The sequence below is a fragment of the Agelaius phoeniceus genome, chromosome 9 (genome assembly GCF_051311805.1).
Source record: "Agelaius phoeniceus isolate bAgePho1 chromosome 9, bAgePho1.hap1, whole genome shotgun sequence".
Classification (NCBI taxonomy): domain Eukaryota; kingdom Metazoa; phylum Chordata; class Aves; order Passeriformes; family Icteridae; genus Agelaius; species Agelaius phoeniceus.
Window position 1 is genome coordinate 30,126,991 of NC_135273.1, and position 17,858 is coordinate 30,144,848.

Consider the following 17,858-nt stretch of genomic DNA (forward strand, 5'->3'; position numbering starts at 1 on the left):
TTTTCATCCAGTGTTTAACTAGATGAGATTTGGATTTTTGCCTTTGGAACCCAGTTACATGTTGGAAGTTGTTTTCCACATAGAATTGAAAAGGTTCCTCCTGCCCTCACACAGCACTTGGCCAAGTCTGAATTCACAAGGCATGTTTTCTGCCTCTTGGTTATGGGCTGTTCTCTGTGCTTGCTTTATTTTTGCAACATTCTGGCCATGCTATAAAACACTCCTACACAGATATGTACTGCCCAGAACAGCTCACCTGCTGCATGAGGGTTGTTCCTGTTCACTGGACAAAACATGATGTAACAAAGAACTTCAGGGTTTTGGCTGTAATTTCTCCTTTCAGTGGTTTTTTTAACAGGGAGGTGGGCTTGTGTGGTAAATTTTGACAAGGCCAAGAAGGAGAGGGCCAGGAAAGACAGAGAACATAGCTGTGCTTTTTCTAAAGCACCCATTGTATAAGTTGTCATGAAGAGATAGAAGCAAAAAAGTGTTACAGGTGGGGGTTTTAGCCCAAAATCTATTGACAGTGTATTTTTACCCAAAAGGCTATTGAAACAGCTTTTTCTTATGCACTGGTAAACAAGCAGTCATCTGTTCATATATAAAATGTGTGGTGTGTCCTTAAAAATAGGAGTCTCCTGTCTAGCCCAGCATTAATTTATGTACACACTTCTGGCATTTGATCTGTATTTAGCTTAACACACTGAATAGACAGAATAAATGCATGGAAACATATGTAGGAAGCACAGTTCTTTTAATAACCTTGTTTAAAACCACAATTCTGTACTTAGTGGAGAAGTTCCTTTCTTTAGCAGCTGCTCCTGGACCCCTGAAGTGTCCAAGGCCAGGTTGGACAGGACATGGAGCAGCCTGGTTTGGTGAAACATGTCCCTGCCCATGGCAGGGGATTGGAACTGGGTCCCTTTGAAACCAGATCATTCTGGGGTTCTGTCAGAGTGGACATGATTGGTTATGGAAGTTGGAAGTCTCAGGTACTGTTGCAATATCAAAAATACAAATTGTAATACGAGATTTCAGTAGCAGCCATGCAAACAGGTAAGAAATCTCTTTGCAGCACAGGCAATGTTAAATACAGAGCATTTGCCTCCTGTTGAGTGCAAGCACCATGTGTGGGCTGTGCTCTCATTTCAGATTCACAGTCCTTTGGAATCCACAGTTTCTGCAGATTTCCTTTTGTTTCCAGGGCATCGATTGCAATCTCACTTACTCCAAAATATTTCTGAAAAGCTTTTTTAAAGCACAAACTGGTGGTTATGTAATTTTAACATTATAATCCATCATTGACTTCTATTGTTTGTGTGAACATGCAGGCAGTAATGTATAATAAGCAAAGCTGGTTTTACAAGTGAATTTTCTAATCTATAGCACATGATTCTGCAGGATATTTTCCTGCAGAAATAGACTGTAACTGATTCTATTTTATGAGGTTTTTATGAACTCTGTCTAGTATTGTGGTAATTTTCCCAAGCTCTGATCTGCTAGTAACAAGATTTAGGAAGGAAGTCATAAAAGTATTAAATTTTGCATCTACTGTTCAGATTCTTCTAGACTGAAAAATTACCAGAACTGGGGTTTTTACATTTAGAAGTCTAATTCAAGCTTTGATGTTTAAGGAAACAGGAAGACAAAACAAAACAAAAACTAAAAGAAAAGAAACAAAAAAAAAATCCCTGAAACAATAAATAAATAAATAAATAAAGCCCTAAGCCAAAGAAACCAACCAAAAGCCCTGAAATAAAAATCTTTGAAGCTGGAGCAGGTGGTCTTTTATTACATAAAATAAATTTATTCTAATGAGATGCTTCGTGGAAGTTCTGGGAGTCTAAAATTACTGTATTAAGCTATTTTAAAGATGGTTCATGACTTAATTGCAGTGTTGTAGTTTCTTTTATTTAGCAGATAATTAGTCTGCTTTTCCACTGGATAAATTTCAGCATAATTTCATTCTACAACTTACTTGTCAAGACTTGACTAAAACTGTATATTGACAATCAGAACATTGGGGGTACAATTAGTCATATGAAGCACTCAGTCAAATTAGTCCAGAGGAAAGAGAAGCAAAATGGGCAGAGCAATATCCAAGTATAGTCTTGGAAATGAGGGAGCAGGGGTGCATCCTTCCTGTGCTGGATTTTCAAGGCAGCAGGAAGCAGGGATGTGTGTACTGCCATCACTTGTGGTCTAGGTCTAGCCACAATAAATAAATAAGGTTAAAAAAAAGTAAAAATTAGGGAATGTTTAGATAAATAGGAGAATAGAATAGGAGATGTTTAGATAAATGGATTTGGACAATGGGGCATGCTCTCAGCAGCAGTGGTAATGTGAGAGCATTACTATAAAGCAGAGATATCAAATAAGGGAATGTTTTTAACAAAATTTCTCCCTTTGTTATTTTTTCTTCAAATCTTTGCTTTACTTTCTTTGTGAAAAGAAAAAATAAGGCTTTTTAAAACTCTTTAAGTCTTGCACTAAGGCAGGATGAAGGGCCTGCAGAGAAACCTGGGTTACTTGAGCTTGAAGGAAACCTGTATTTCTATGGGTACAGTCATAGGGTACAGGCAGAAGGTGCCCAGGCATGGCTGTGGGTCTTGGCCTGGCACCAGGAGGGTCCCTGCAGAGCTGGGGGATGGATGAGGTGGGGTGCCACCTGCTTAGCCCCAATTTCAGCTTGTGGCTCCAACTTTGGTAGCAGCTAGGTACTGACAACAGTTGTGATCTTGCATAGTAAGAATATATAAAAATGCCTGATGAAGCAGGAGTTTCTTGTGTGTGTGGCAGCTCATAGAAGGAGTTTTCTTTGTGTTGCACTCTGCAGGAGACCTGCCAGTGGATACAGAGCAAACACTTAACAAGCTGTGGCAGGTGGACAAGAAATGAGATTTCCCTGTCTAATAATTTCTTGGCTGCTGTTAAGGTTACAGATCTGGCTTGACTTGCAGTTCTGAGAGAAATGGGCCAGTACAACAGCTGCAACAACAGGGATGCAGAAAAAGCTTGGTTCAGAGGCAAAATGTCATTTTGGGAAGGGTTAACAGCAGATGATGGGTGGTGGCTATGTGAACAAAAGCACAGTAGAGCAAGAGGTTAAATAGGAAGTTGATTTTAGCCTCCTGCTCCTCCAGCACAACCACCCCTGTGTTTGGCTGGGTGAGGGTGGAGCAAGGGCTGGTCAGAGATGGTTTCTGTTTGAGCTTGGCTTTCAGAATGGGGTGTGATGTGTCTGTATTTGAGTGAGGTTTTCCAGGAATGTTCAGCCAGGCTCTTCCTGCAGCTGTGCAAAGTCTCCAGGTGCTGATCAGAGGAGGTTTTTGTGATGATGCAGATCTGCTGTCCTTTAGTACCACTAGCTGCAGCCAAGCCTCTGGGTGACCCAGGGCCTTCTGAGTGCACAAGGCAGTTAATTAAACACATACATTACACTCATCCTGTGGCTCTGGGACTTGGTCACTGGCTGCTTTGTATAGTTAAAAATGTGCTGTTAATGCAGCATGCACATCTGTCTGTAAGCTATATAGAAAGACATTTGGGGAATGGTTTTGTTCAAATTATGAGAAGAGGTGAGGTGCCTTCTTGGGAAGCCCAGCTCAGAAGCACAGGGTCTGATGTGCTGCTCCAGCATTTCTTTGGAAAACAAAATGAGCTTGCAGATTTTAATCAGCGTGTTTGAGCTAGTGCCCATGTCAGAAAAACTGCAGCTCCTACAGGAAGAGATAAGGAAGGTTCTGGTAAACAAGATTTGGTCAGGTACTGCTGCAGTGCTGATGTCTGCAGAAAGCTGCCCCTTGTCTAACTACGTGAGAACACTTAATATCATTAAAATGAAGGCACAGCTAGTGAAAACTTAGATGTAGTCTTCAGACTCTTGATTCTATTTCTAAGCCATATCATTCTTTATTTAACTGCCTTTGGCTTGTAGCTCTGTAAAAAGTTTTGAAACTTTTGGTATGTTTTTGAAGGTTACTTTGGTACCTGAAGTGTTTACATAAGTAATCTTTGAGTTTCTGTTTTGTATGCTGGTACTTTTTTCATGTGCTTTGTTAAAAATCCAGCAAAAACTAAGTGGAGCAAAATTATTGTTCTTGTGAACCCAAAATCACAGTTGTCAGATGCAGTTTTAGAATAACTCATCTCTGCTATGGCCTTCTTCATTTCATAGAAATGGAGGCCTCAGTTTCTCCGAGTATCATAACAATGTGAAGTGTCTCTGCTACTGAATTCAAACATTTAGACTTACAGCTCTTTATTTTTTTAGAATAATGAGAACTGTTTACAGCCCCTTCAGTTCACAGCTGGAGACTTAAAATCAGTCTTTTTGTCAAAATGAAAGCTATTTGAGACTGTTCTTCCCAGTTGCTTTGCAAAACAGGAAGTGGGGGTCTGTGTAATCATACTGCACTTTTTGTTGTTTGGATGGGGGAGAGACATTTCAGGGTGGTGGGCTGTAATGAAAACATGGAATTCCTTTTTTTTTTTTTTTTTTATTTAATGCTCCTGTAATATTTCTTTTAATTGCTGCTGTTTAACTGTTGTGGTCTTTATTGGTTGGCTCCAGCAAGACTAAGGCCCCAGAGGAGGGATGAGGAGCAGGCACCTCAGCAGTGTGCCCAGACTCATGCAGTGGGATCCTCTCTGTTTACAGCAGGGAGGGGAGGGCAGGGCTGTGCATGGGGTGGATGCCACAGGGATGGGTGGTCTGAACAAGTGCCAAGCACCAAGTTCCTGCCAGAGACAACTGCCTGCTTGGTAACACCATTATTTCTGCAAATAAAAATTGTCTGCACTCTCATAAACAAATTATACTTGGGCCTTGCTGCCTCGCACATTTCTGCTATGGAAATATTTCAGTGTGAGAGAAAATATGTCTATATGTGAGGCAGTTTTGAATTAAGTTCTTCAGCTTGTACAATTCCTGATATGGACAAAACTGTACCCAAGTGAGTTGCCTCCCTTTCAGATGAGAGCTGAAGTACTGCTGTTGATGCTGGAACCAGCTTTTGCCTGGCTGCTGCCATTTATTTAGTGCAGCCTCATTTGTGCTGACAGCTGCAGATGTGTCTTAGGGAAATGGGCCTTGGTGGTCACAAACAGTAATTCTTACTGTTTTGCTTTTGTGTGAAATAGTTTCATAATTTGAAGAACTCAGAATGATTGCATTGAAATTTTTGCTTTGTTGCTTACTGATCTAACATCCACAGTAACACAGATAAGACTCTGATAGTTTCAGGTCTCAGTTGTGATTTCAAAGACCATAAAAGAGTTCCTTGTAAAGGGTACATTGCTTTTTGCCACCACCAGGATGTCCCTAGCACGAGAAAGCTGTAGCTTGGAGCCCAAGGGCTGAGGGGAGAGTTTTGGAGAGCACTTTTTTGCTGGGCACTGCAAGAAACCTAGAAACTGTGAGGGCTAAATGTTTTGTGGCCTCTCTGTGAGGTGTTTCTTGTTCTGCAGAAATACTGGTGCTTCAAAATACATAGGGAGTTCCCTTCTTGCCTCTTTCAGGTGTACCATGTGTCCTCAGACAGCTATGAGACACAAAACCAGCACTATGGAAGGAGCTTGACCAAGGAAACCGTAAAGGACGGTAAGTAAGGGAATTGGGCTGTGCTTGCGTCTTTTCATTCAAATACTGATTTCTAGAACTGTGTGGAAAAACTATTCTTGGTGTTCCTGTTTTACAAGTCCTTTTTTGTCCTCATGTCAGATGGGTCTTTGGCTGTTCCCTGTAGTATTTGAGCTGCCTGTCAACCTGAAATTGTGTGCAGTTGGCTGTAACAGCAGTGCAGAATATAGGAATTTCCTTCTCATGTCTCTCTTACTACTAATAAGGGAGAGAATTCTAGAATTCAACTTCTTTGCAGCTTTGAAATTAGAATGTTGTAAAAGTATTACATGTTTTTATTATAAATACATTTTTTTGTCTCTAGTTGTCTTCAGTGAATATCTAAGTGTATTTTCTATTAGAAAGCTTCTACAAAAGCATCTTTCAATTCAGAGGACTTTATCAGTTCAAGTCAGTCCACATGTTGTTCTGCATTAACAATTAATAAAAATGCCATCGTGGGGTGTTTGGTGATAATGATTGCAGACTTGATATTAGCTGACACCTGCTCATCTGTCCTCCAGCAAGGGACAGAAGGTGCACACACAAACACACTCATAATAACAAGCTGTTTGAGCCTGTTAGTGCATGGAGAATTTAATGGGTCCCTGCCTAAAACTGTCCAGACACTTGTTCAGCTGACCAGGAGCAGTACCATGTTCTGTTACTGTGTGCTTGATGCATTTACTTGTACTTACAACCCAAGCCCAAGCTGCAGTATTACACAGCAGTGATGTGACTGAAGGTCTGAGTTCCCAGGTTCACTTTGGGTTTAGTTAGTAATTGAACAAAAATTACCTGAATGGTGTCTGTTCTTTCAAAGAAGAACTATTCTCATCCCAAAAGATAAAAAAAAATTAGTTTGTTTTCCATTCAGAAGTGAAAATAATCCCAGTATGTGTCTATTTCTTGCAGGCATCTCAAAGTTTTTCCACAGTGGGTACTGCTTGAGAAAAGATGTGATAGCTGCCAGCATTCAGAAGGTTGAAAAGATTCTGGAGTGGTTTGAGGGCCAGACACAGCTCAACTTCTACGCAAGCTCACTGCTGTTTGTCTATGAGGGTTCATGCCAAGCAACAACCGTGAGGCTGAGTGATGTCACCTTGGCAGAGAAGAGAAGAGTTCCCAAAGGCCTGCTGTCAGGTGGAGATGTATTGGAGTATAATAATAATATTCATGTAATAAATTCTACAGAGAATGGAAAAATTGAAGCCTCTGTAGGTAAAGGCTTGTCTAAATTTTATGCACTTCACAAAAAGTCGTGCTCCAAGAGGCACCACAGCCAGCTCTCACTAAAAGTTGAGGACTCAGAGCAAGACAATGTGTGGAAAAGCAGCACATGCATTACACAGGAGCACCTGAATGGAAATGTTCTACCCCAACTGGAAAAAGTTTTCTATCACATGCCAGCAGAGCCCAAGGAAAGTGCAAAGGTCGAGGTCCGAATGATCGATTTTGCTCACGTGTTTCCCAGCAACACAAAGGATGAGGGCTATATTTATGGTCTGAAGAATCTCATCACAGTACTGCAAAATATTTTGGATAACTAAATTCTTTGCTATGTTTTTTATTGGGGGCCAATGATAAAGAGCAACAACATGAAGAATTTCTGCACTTGTAATGCTGTATAACTGGGTTTGTATTGTTCTATATTTTATTTGTCTTTGTACTTTTGGTAGAAGGGTTTAACTTTTTATAATTTCACTCAGGAAAAATATTGATAGTTAATTAGGAAGTGTGAAAGGATGAAGATACTTGAGATAAAGCGGGATAGGTAAATTAATAGAATGAAATGTATGTGGTTGGCTTAAGTCCAAGGACTACCAGAAGCAAGGGTTATATTAGTTCCTCTAATGACTTTAGCATAGATGACATTTTTGCCCATTTAGCCTTGACACTGAGCCACATCTCCATTAAGAGGTGTTTAGAAAATAGACTGAAAGTTGTAAGGTGCAGGATTGATGTCCTCAGTACTGCCCTTGTGTTTACTGTATTTGAATAACTGGAGTAACTCTGCTTGGAGAGAAATCCCATTCTGAGTCAGCAGTCTCACCTGAAGCCAGTGCATCCCAAAGTGCTTTTCCATGTCATGGGACAATATTGTTGTTCTTTCAGCCCTTCCCCCTTCGTGGATGTGTGTAGCTGATGTTCACCACAGATGAGCTACCATGTAATTTGTGTTGAGGTGCTAAGGAAATGCTGGAGTACAATACCATAACAGGCTTAAACTGCACAACTTCTAGAGAAACTGTTTGTTCCTAAGAAGGAGCAAAAGAAGGCAAATGCAAGATGTTCCAGGAACTGATTTGGTTTAGGAGATTATGTCAGTCTGTTAATGGAGTGTCTGATGCTGTGATTAAGGAAAATGTCTCACTGTTGTTCTCGTGGCCCTTCTCCAACAACATTGCTTTAAAAAGCAGACCAGTGCAATGGGGAAGCAAGTGTTCTGGGTGAGCATGTAGAGCTCTGCTGGCTGTAAGCCACTTGCATTTTTGCAGTGAGTGCTTGATGCTTCAGCTGCTGGGAAGCACTGATGGAACCTCGAGCAATAGAGGCAGAGGAGCCTCCTGTGAGATCCTTCAGCCTCGGAGCCACCAGCCGTGCCACCGCTCGTGCCAGAGGAGCTGTGGCTCTCCCTCCTGGGCTCCAGACACTGCAGCTTTCTTTAATGACACACAGGGAAGCGGTGTCCTTTGAAAGCTGTCCCATTTCCTTCCTTTTCACAAGAAAAAAATCAACATTTGTATGGAATACTTGGGATCAGGATGATGTATCCAAAGCAGTTTTGGTGTGTCTCCTCTGTATGCTGTGTAGGTGGCTGTGCTGCCATGCATGTTACAGTGAGCTGTATGAAAAGTGGGAATGGGGGAATCCTGCCATCCCTAGAGCAAGATTTTAATGCTTAAAGCATTTCCAGGATGCAAATGTTTTAGAATGGATTTGGTCATTGGAAACATACATCTTTTTCATGTGGACTTAGTGACCCTGTGGCCTTGCTGCTCTCTCTGTATGATGTTCTGCACTATGCACTCAGCTGTGTTCACATCTTGACAAGTTCTTCATTGGACATCTGTTTTCTACATGACAAAGAGATTCATACTTTTTCAAGCAAATATGCTGTTTTAAATTAAGCTGAATTTTTAGCTCTATTTGAGAACTTGGGTTAATTAGGAGAAACAGGGTATTACTATGTGTAGAATTACATGGTTTAAACTTTAGAACTCATGTTTGGCCAATACATTCAAGAATGAAATCAACCTTTTAGTAACATGATGTTTTAGAAGTATGGAAAAAGGGGCTTGCAGGAAGGGTGAGACCAGTGTGTTAAAAATTTTATGTGAAATACAGTGAAGTCTGAGGGGGAAAGTACCAGGAAGAGAGGAAGGAACTTGTTTCCTACCTGGTATTTCTCTTGCACCTTATAGTTAATATATTCCCAACTCTCTGTGAATTAATTTAAGCCATATTCTAGAAAGAGTTTGTGGTTTTGTTTGCTTTGTCACTTGTTTCTCTGTTATGATTTTCTTGTTCTATCCCTTAAATAGTCAACACTAGAGTAGTCCAGACTGATAGTGGCCTTGTATGAAAAAGCTACAAGGTTTTGTAGGAAAGTATGGGCAAAAACATTTTAACATCATCATTTTTGTCCTCTCTAATTCATCTCTTCTGGGTTTTAATCCATTTTGTACCAGAGAAACGAGGCATTTTCCTCAAGTCATTTATTGGAAAATGATTAGTATGCACTTAGTACCATGCACTCTCCTGTCTCTGCTTTAAGATACATGTCCTCAGTGTTTGAATGCTCTTTAAGTATTGATTGTTTTGTTGGCTATGGCAGCATTTGTAACATGCCTGGAATATTGTCAATCTGTCAGAATATTTTGAATAAAAAAATTTTATCATGGTTTTTGTACCAGTAGTTATTATGAATGTATTTCCGATAATTTAAAATGTAGCTTGAGAAGTAACAGTATTTTTTATTGGCAATTGTGTGAATAAAGCTTGCTGTGGAGATGTTTGGGCATAGTACCAGCTGTGAGTTTGAGCCTGCAGAGGCCTTATATTCACACTTCTGTTCTTGCAGATTTTAGGCTTGGTGTGTCTTGTGTCTGAGCCAGTTGTTTTCAGTTACAGTTGGAAATGTATTCACAGAAATCATTAAACAGAATATGTAATTAATCAGAAGATGAAGAGGGAGACAGTGGTCACTGAACTGATGCACTCTCAATGAGTGATCTCCCTCCCTCTCAGCATTGCCCCTTTTGCTCTCTGGACAGGCACCTGTCCCATGGAAACCTTTACAGGAATGGCTACAAGGCTTGTAGGTGTTTATGTCCATAAAACAGTGGGCTGCTGCCCCAGCCTGGTGAGGTGGAGCTGGGTGCTAGGCCTGCTGAGGAAACTGATGGTTTTAAGCAATAAGAGTTGGGTTTAGCAGAGCTGACTCTCAAAGAGAAAGAACTCACACAGCATTGTCACTCATGGACTCTGAGAGTGAATACAGGCTTCTGCCTAGGTGGTGTGAGGACTGTGCTTGAGATTACCTGAGGGGAACTTGAGTTGTATATAGTTTTATGAAAAGCATTTACAAATGTATTTTTGAATATGGGTGAAATTTGTTGCATAAATTGCATTGGAAGTTACTATACCACTATGAAATACTTCACATAATTTAATCAATTTGTTTTATGAACTGAACTGGAGACTTTACTGGTAGTTGTGATTCTGATGAAACTTGCACTGTTTTGTTTTTTTCTACTGTAATGTATAACCAGGGTGTTCTTTTCCATAATGTCACAGTTTCATGCAGAACTTTTAAAAGTACTGAGTAAATTAGGAAACCACTATTTTCCATTAATTTGATTAACAGAGTGCATATGTTCTTAAAATATTTCAGTGCATGTAATATTGTGAGTAATGTTAACATGCTACAAATCTGGACCCCCAGTAAAACTCGCTCACCTGCAGAGAGCTCTTGCTGTGATCTGGATTGTGCAGAGTTTAAAATGGCCTTCTCAGGTGTGAGAGCAGCAGTGGTGAAGGAACAGCATCACCTGTGCTGGCCACGTCAGGTGTGCAGGAGTGTTCACATTGTGAACCTAAAATCATTGGAGTGATTTGCTCCCTTCATGATGGGAAGCACACTCAAATGTAGGAAGATGCTGGAAGAGTGGAGACTCACATCCACACTTGCTGTTTGAAGTTAGGATTAGTTGTTCATTCTCCTAATTTCTTTTGGGTTTTTTTCCCCTACGTGCAGTTTCCCCCCGAGTGCCCTTGCCACAGGTGGCATCACAATGGAAATTTTTATTTCCTAAAAAGCTTATGCCCCATGACTCCTCTTGAAGTGCCACTACTGAAAAACACCATGAGATGCCTCAGATACTGTGGGAATACCCTGTCCCCTGGAAGAGCAGGAGTGGAGCTGGTGGGCAGCACGATCTGATGGGAGAGTGCATTGTAGGCTTTGAGCCAGTTCTTTACTCGTGACTTGCAGAGGATGTTCTGGGGGCAAGGTGAGTGACAGCTGAGCTCTGTGGAGTTTCCCTTCCTCACTGCAGTTAAGGAGGTGGTACAGCAGAGCAGTGGGAGTTCCTAAGGAGCCCTGAGCAGGACCCTGGCTCTGTGCAGCAGCACAGGGAATGGCTACAGGGAGGATCCAAAGGCTGCAGATCCCCAGGTGTCCCAGAGAGAATGTGCTGTGCTTATTCATTGGGTTAAAGCAGGATGTTACCTGGGAAGTGTCATCACCGTAGCCACGGGCCAAATCTGCCTGCTTTTCATGTTCACAGCAACCTGTAAATGGAAACTGCAGTAGAAAATTGTCATCTAAAGGGCAAATATGTCTGAAAGGGGAAAATAAGCAAACTAAGGGTTGTACTGCAGAAAATATGTTTCAATAAATATCTTTTACTCTGGTCTTGTTTAGTGGAGATAAGCCTTGTGGATTTGGGGTTTAATTTGTTACATGACATTTAGTAGCAAAGTCAGAACAAAGATACTTCAAAACATCTTAGTTTGAATTATGGACGTTGGTTCAAGTAGTTATTTTATTTCATGGGTCACTTTTTAAAAAAGAAAGTAACTTCCAAACACAATGTGTGTTGCACCTGACTAAATGAAACTACAGTGCACAAAGGCACTTTAATCCTCTGGGAACTGTACTGGAACATAGCTGAAACCATGTGAAATTGCACCTGAGGCTGTGTTGTTAATTGTTTTTGAGATTTAAAGTTCTACATTCATGATGTTGATGAATGAATGTGTCTAGTCTAGTCTCAGTTTCTTTGATCCAAGTGTCTAAAGCTTCCCCTCAATCTCCTCTGATCTGTATGTGTTTGTAATTTCTTTTTGCTATTTTCTGACATTCCTGGACCACAGGGAGTATTGTTAATATTACCCATGTTTATTTTATAGAACATTGTACTGTGCTATCTACCAACTTTTGTAACTTAATTATTAGTGATATTTAGGGTCATTCTAATAGCTGTATATTTGGCAAATTATTAAAATTTTCTGCAAGTGACTTGCAAGTATAATTGGTTTCTTTTAAATATAAGAAGATTGTTGAGAAAAAGTTTATTTGACTGTTAGCTGCACTGATGATGAATCTTCGTTTCTTTCCATCTTTATTTCTCCTTTTTTCTGTGCACTCTGTAATGGGTTTCCCTTGGATTTACCAGATTTGCTTTACCACCCTGTTTTTGTCACAGCATCCATTGCCATTGTTTGTTGGGACTACCTTCTGGGCATACAACAATTATCTCTATAAAATAAAAAAAGAACTTGCACTATCCTTTAAACTCCTCCTGGAAAACCCTTAACAGCACCACAAGAGGCTGTGTGTGTTGATTACAAGTCCTTTTTATCCAACATCAGGTCCCAAATTCCAAAAGCATGCAGGGACAGCCTTAGTGCTTCACTTGTAAGTTGATTTGGTTTGGAGGGAGGATTATGTTGGGAATTTTTTTTTTAATGTGTTGTCTTGCTTGTCTACAAAAAACTTTCTAAATGTGTTCATTAGTAGTCTGAAGTGCTGTCCCATGGCTCTGTGCAGCCTTCCTTCCCATGCTCCAGAATTGGAAGAAATGATGGGGTGAGGCAGTAACTCAAAATCCACAGTATTGCAAGGATTTAGGGGTTTTTGTGTTTTGAATTTAAAAATGAATAGTGCTTATGCACTGAAGAATCTTGTAAAGAAATCCCCATTTCCTTGTTGGTTTAAAGTGAAGGAGGAATCACACTCCTTGGTTGCCTGTTCACATCACTTGTCAGGGGTATTGCCTGCCTGGGGTTACTGTCTCTGTTTTCTCACACACACATGGGTGTTTGAACAGTGCACAGTGAAATATCTCAGGGAGCTGATGCAGCTGAGAACTGCCTCAGACCTGGAAAATGCCTTGTGGGGACATGTGGAGAGGAGTTGTGGAACTGCACAGAGCCCCCACACAGGAACAGCCCATCCAGGCTGTGTAGGGGCAGAGTTTGTGGGAGTTGGGAGTGGGGCTGAGCCTCATCCCCAATGGGCTGCAGTCGTGCAGGACAGGTGAATGATATTAAAGATAATGAGCCATTAATGAGCTCAGGGGCACTGACCAATCACACAGGGAGCAGAGGGCACACAGGTGCTGTGCATTAACCATGAGGGGATAAAAGGCTGGGCTGAAGAGCAAGAAAGAGCAGTTGCTTGCAGCCTTCTGAAGTGGAAGGATGTTGCTCTGTATGGACAGATACCTAAAGCCTTCTAGTCAGGTAAGATGTTACTCTGTGTGGGGGAATGCTTAAAGCCTTCTGAAATTGTATGGTGACACTGAGTTGTGGCTGTCTCAGCTGTGACAGGTGCTGTGATAAGGGTGGGCATGGAGCTGAGGCTGTTGGGATATGGCCCCGTGTGACAACCAAGCCTTAGTGCAGAGACCTGCTGTGAGTCTCTGCTAGCACAGCTCTTGGGGTTGTGTTTACTGTCTCTGTGCATAGCAGGACTGATGCTTGGCAGGTGCCAAATGCTACAGTTCCACTTATTGGACACATAAATCACTAATTTTCTGCTTTCCTGGCTGCCTCAGTTTGGCTGGTTTTTAGGGAGAGAAGTGTCTCCTCTGTGTGGAGGAAAGGCTGGGGCTGTGGGAGGGGAATGGGTGTTGCAGAATCCTTTCAGTGCAGGTAGGTTGAGCTCTGGGGGAGCTCAGGGCCAGGGGCTGTGCCCTGCTGCCCCTCTGTGTAATGAGGGGCCCAGGGACCTGTGGCCCTGCCAGGGGACTGGACACTCAGAGACACAGCAGGAGCAGAGGACCCCAGAGTTTTGCCCTCAGACTGCGAGGGGATAAAAGCCAAGGGGTTCCTTTTTTGGGGTCTCTCCTCAAAGGAGCTAGCTGCAGTTATTTAGTTATTTGCTAATTGCACCAAGATTAATGATTTGGAGAATTTGAATATCTGAGACTGTCATGGAAAACCTGGGTCTGAGCCCATAGGGGAGCCCAGTGTGAGTGTGGGGTGCAGCTGTGAAGGGGCTTTGCTCCAGCTCAGGTGGTGCAAGAGTGAGTGTCAGAGTGGTCCTGGATGCTCAGACAGGGAAGTTTCCCTAACAATGGAGGGTCTAGAGAGCTGTTTAAAAGTCTCACCTTTAATATCTGATATTTCCCTTATCTCCTGGTGCTACTCTGCTGTTTTTGTTTTTACTTTTCATCCTTTTTGCCATCCCCAAATGTAGGCTTCTTCTAAATGTAACTGTAGTTTGTGGTGTAGGCCAGCACAAGATTTGAGGGTAAATAGAATCTAGAATAAGAACTGTAAAATACCTCCCATATACAGATTTTTCTCTGGCCATCTCTATGCCTTCTTTGAGCTTGACCAGAGCAGATAAATCCACCTGTGTGTTGTGCAGTGTATCTTAAGGGCAGCCAATTGCCTGTTGCCCTGGATGGCAGTAAAGGATTGGTGTTAGTGCACACTTTTTGGTTGATAAAGCGTAAGGAGGAACTGAGTTCAGCCCATTTTTCTGCAGCTCTATAAACTGCAATGTGGCTGGCAATAAAAACTTGATTTTTTAGCAGTTTCTGTGGCTATAAATTGGGCCAGCAGATGGGAAGCTGTCAAACAGGTACCATGCCCAAATACTAATTTTGCAAAATTATTTCTCAAAAGAAAGAAACAAACCAGGAATAGCTACAAAGAAAATGCTCCAATGCAGCTCTTCTCCTGCACTTCCCCTCAGTCAGGACTCCTACAGAATTGGGCCCGCTGACTGGAACCACACATTGGCATTTAATCAGCTGAAACTCACAGCTTCTTCTTACCCTGCCTGGAAGCTTTTTGGGTCTACTTCAAACATTGCAGCCCAACATTTGGAGCAAGGAGGGTACCAGTCTCTCCCCTGGAATGGTGATGTCTTGCTGGAGGCTGAACCAGCCAGGCTTTGTCACAGCTCAGCTTCCACATCCACTTGCTTGGGGCATGACCAGAAGCACCACTGTGTTAACACTATTAAACCTCTGCCTGGAGAGGTAAAATGATGAATTGTTTGGTTTTCAAAGGTGGTGTGCCTCTAGGAAAATAGCAAAGACACAGAAGTCCCGAGTATGCCCTTGATTTGCACTTCTTTATTGAGTATTTTTTTTTTGCTTTAAAGGCTTCCACCTCACCTGGTAGCTGTGCTGTGTGTTAGAACAGTCAGCAGGACAGCCAGGGAAGCCTGGGAAGTGAACCAGGAGGTATTTAGAATGAAAATGTTATTGCCACCAGGAAAGGAAGGTTCCACTTTTAGTCCTCAATTATGTTAGCTTTGCTTAAGTGAAAATATCTACACAGAACCCAAGGCTAGCATGGACAATCAATTAAAGGGCAGGGAGAGAGAACCAGGCTGAAGAGGAGGAATTAATTTATAGGAAAATGGGTGTTCTCCCTTAAAGAAAAGTGCATTGAAATAAAAGAAGTTGAACAAAAAGAGGAGTTTCTACATAGCAATATAGCACACCAGCATAACAGTGTAGTAACACAAATTCTGGTCCTGTTTTGGCTCAATGCCTCTCAGCTTGTCTGGTTCCAGCATTTCCAGTGACCCTCTTGAGATTCTTTTCTTGCTTCAGATTTTTTTTTTCTCTTTCCTTGTCTTTCTTTCAGTGGGAGATGAATTCAACACCAACAGCCACTTTTGAGTTCTATCACTGGCACATTCTTTCCAAACATATTAACAGCTATTCAGGCTTGTGCAACCCTAAACATGGGAAATAGATCATGCAGCTTTCTTACACACAGAGAATGACTGGGGGTTTTGGGCAGGCACTCTCTTCTGCATTTTTCCTGCCTGCCAGCAAGGTGGGGAGGCCTTGGAGCCTCTCAGGTTCTCTTGCACTTTCTGGCACTGCTGCTAGTGATGATTTATGTTTTTTCTTGTTTTCTTTTTTTTTTCTTGCCCCACTCAGATGCGTGAGCTGGGCTCTGCATCCTTCAGGAGCCTTTCAAAAATGCTGTGTATTTGTGTTTCAGCTGTGGGATGTCTTCAGAGGAGACATCTTAAAATCAGTGTTCCAATTACCTGGGGAGGAAAGGACAACACTTGTCAGTCCTTTGTACAGCATTTAGGTTAAAGTGGAGATTTGGTTAGATAAGGCTAAAATTTTGGCTTGTCAATAGTAAGAGTATTTGGTGGAGCTCCCATGGTGCTGGACACACTCTGTGTGTTGTATACAAACAGGTGAGGATAAAGGGGATTTCCTGAGTGTGCTGCTGAAAACCTCCCTGAATGGACAACAATATTATAGACAACAACTGCTGAAAACCTCCCTGAATTTCTCTCCCCAATGGGAGATCTACAACTATTTTCTTTGGAGGCAGCAGCTGAGATACTGCCAACAATAAGGAGAGTTGCTCTCCCTCAATAAATACTGGAGACAGTGCATTAAACCTGACCAAGACAGGTTTGCTGCTGCTTATCTGCTAGCTTTATAAATGTCTATTAGAGAAACCTAATAGAAACCAATCTATACATAGTGGGATTATCTTGCCAGATGTGGCAATGCAATAGAGCTCTTCTATCAGTGGATTTGGGGTAAATACTCTTTGGACTAATTATTAATTACTACTAATAAGCAGGAGCACTTTCCCAGGGGTGCATGTTTAGTGCAATGTGTGGCTGACATATATTAGTTGGAGCTTTGGTCCCAGCAGTGACAGTCTGGGGCAGTGGGAATGTTATTGTCACAGTGGCTGGGAATGGCTGGGAAAATGTCTTCCTGGTGAAGATTTGAGGGAGTTTAAGCTCCACCAGCACTTAGAGCAGTGTTTCCAAGCTGGCTCCAGCAGCAGAAACTCTGGAGGGAGCTGTAAGCTCAGTGTTTCAGCACAGCTGCTTCTTTTTATTGTTATTTTTTTTTCTCTCAGCCAAAATTAATCTTTAAAGAAGGTGGCATGTTGGCCATTTGAAGGTAGATTTATTTTTGAGTGATTAAAAATGAAATAGTTTTACTTAGCCCTGCACCTATAAGCTTCAAATGTAGTTACTGAGGTCTCTGAATACAGTATTCACCTGTGCCTTTGCTGGTCAAGCTTTAGTGGTTTTCATCAGTATATGAGAACACCTCTGTTTTCTGTGCTGGGTATCTGTTCCTTCTGGAACAGAGAAAAAAGGGGATTGATAAAACTACAAAATATATACAGTGGTGTGCATTTTTTGAAATGGACTGTCGTGGCTTTTGTGTGCTGCTGCTGTTTTAGCAATGGTGATTAGGGGAGGGGATGGTTAAATTTAAAACCTGAGATGTTAAGAATCAAAACTGACCAAAGTTAGCACTTAGCTACCTGTGCAAAGCTTTGCAATGCTTATTAACTTTGTATTGGGAGGCACTTCTCTTTTGGGGGGAGGGGGCTAAAAATCACTGCAAGAAGTCCTGTCAGAGGCTGACCTGGAGGTTGCAGAGCTCTCTTTTCCCCTGAGGGCTGTTCCCAGCCCTGGGGCCGCTGGCTCTGTGCTGATGAAAGGTTATAATGTGGTTATGTCTTGACAAACAATTCCATGGGTGTAAATGTCTTTGAAATTGATATTCTTAATATCAATATCTCTACCAACCTCAAGCCACAGGTTTGTTACAGAACCCGGGCAGTCTGACTCCAGAACAGACAAATGGGTTACCACAAGCCTGAGTTTCTGAGCTTTGGGGGAAAATGATACATTTAAGGAGGAATATGTGCTAGGCGGTTCGGGAAGGCTGTACCTTCCTAGTACCTCAGCCCATGGGGAAAG

At 41.8% G+C, this 17,858-nt stretch overlaps 1 protein-coding gene across 1 annotated transcript in view; it reads left to right on the forward strand.

Moving 5' to 3' along the window:
- The window catches only part of IPMK (inositol polyphosphate multikinase), a 34,579-nt gene extending 22,433 nt beyond the window's left edge, over nt 1-12,146 (forward strand). The window contains exons 5-6 of the mRNA XM_054636906.2: nt 5,521-5,602; nt 6,536-12,146. Coding sequence (XP_054492881.1) covers nt 5,521-5,602; nt 6,536-7,170 — 717 coding nt within the window. The 3' untranslated portion in view covers nt 7,171-12,146. The remainder of the gene's footprint in view (nt 1-5,520; nt 5,603-6,535) is intronic.
- The last annotated feature ends 5,712 nt before the right edge of the window (nt 12,147-17,858 follow it).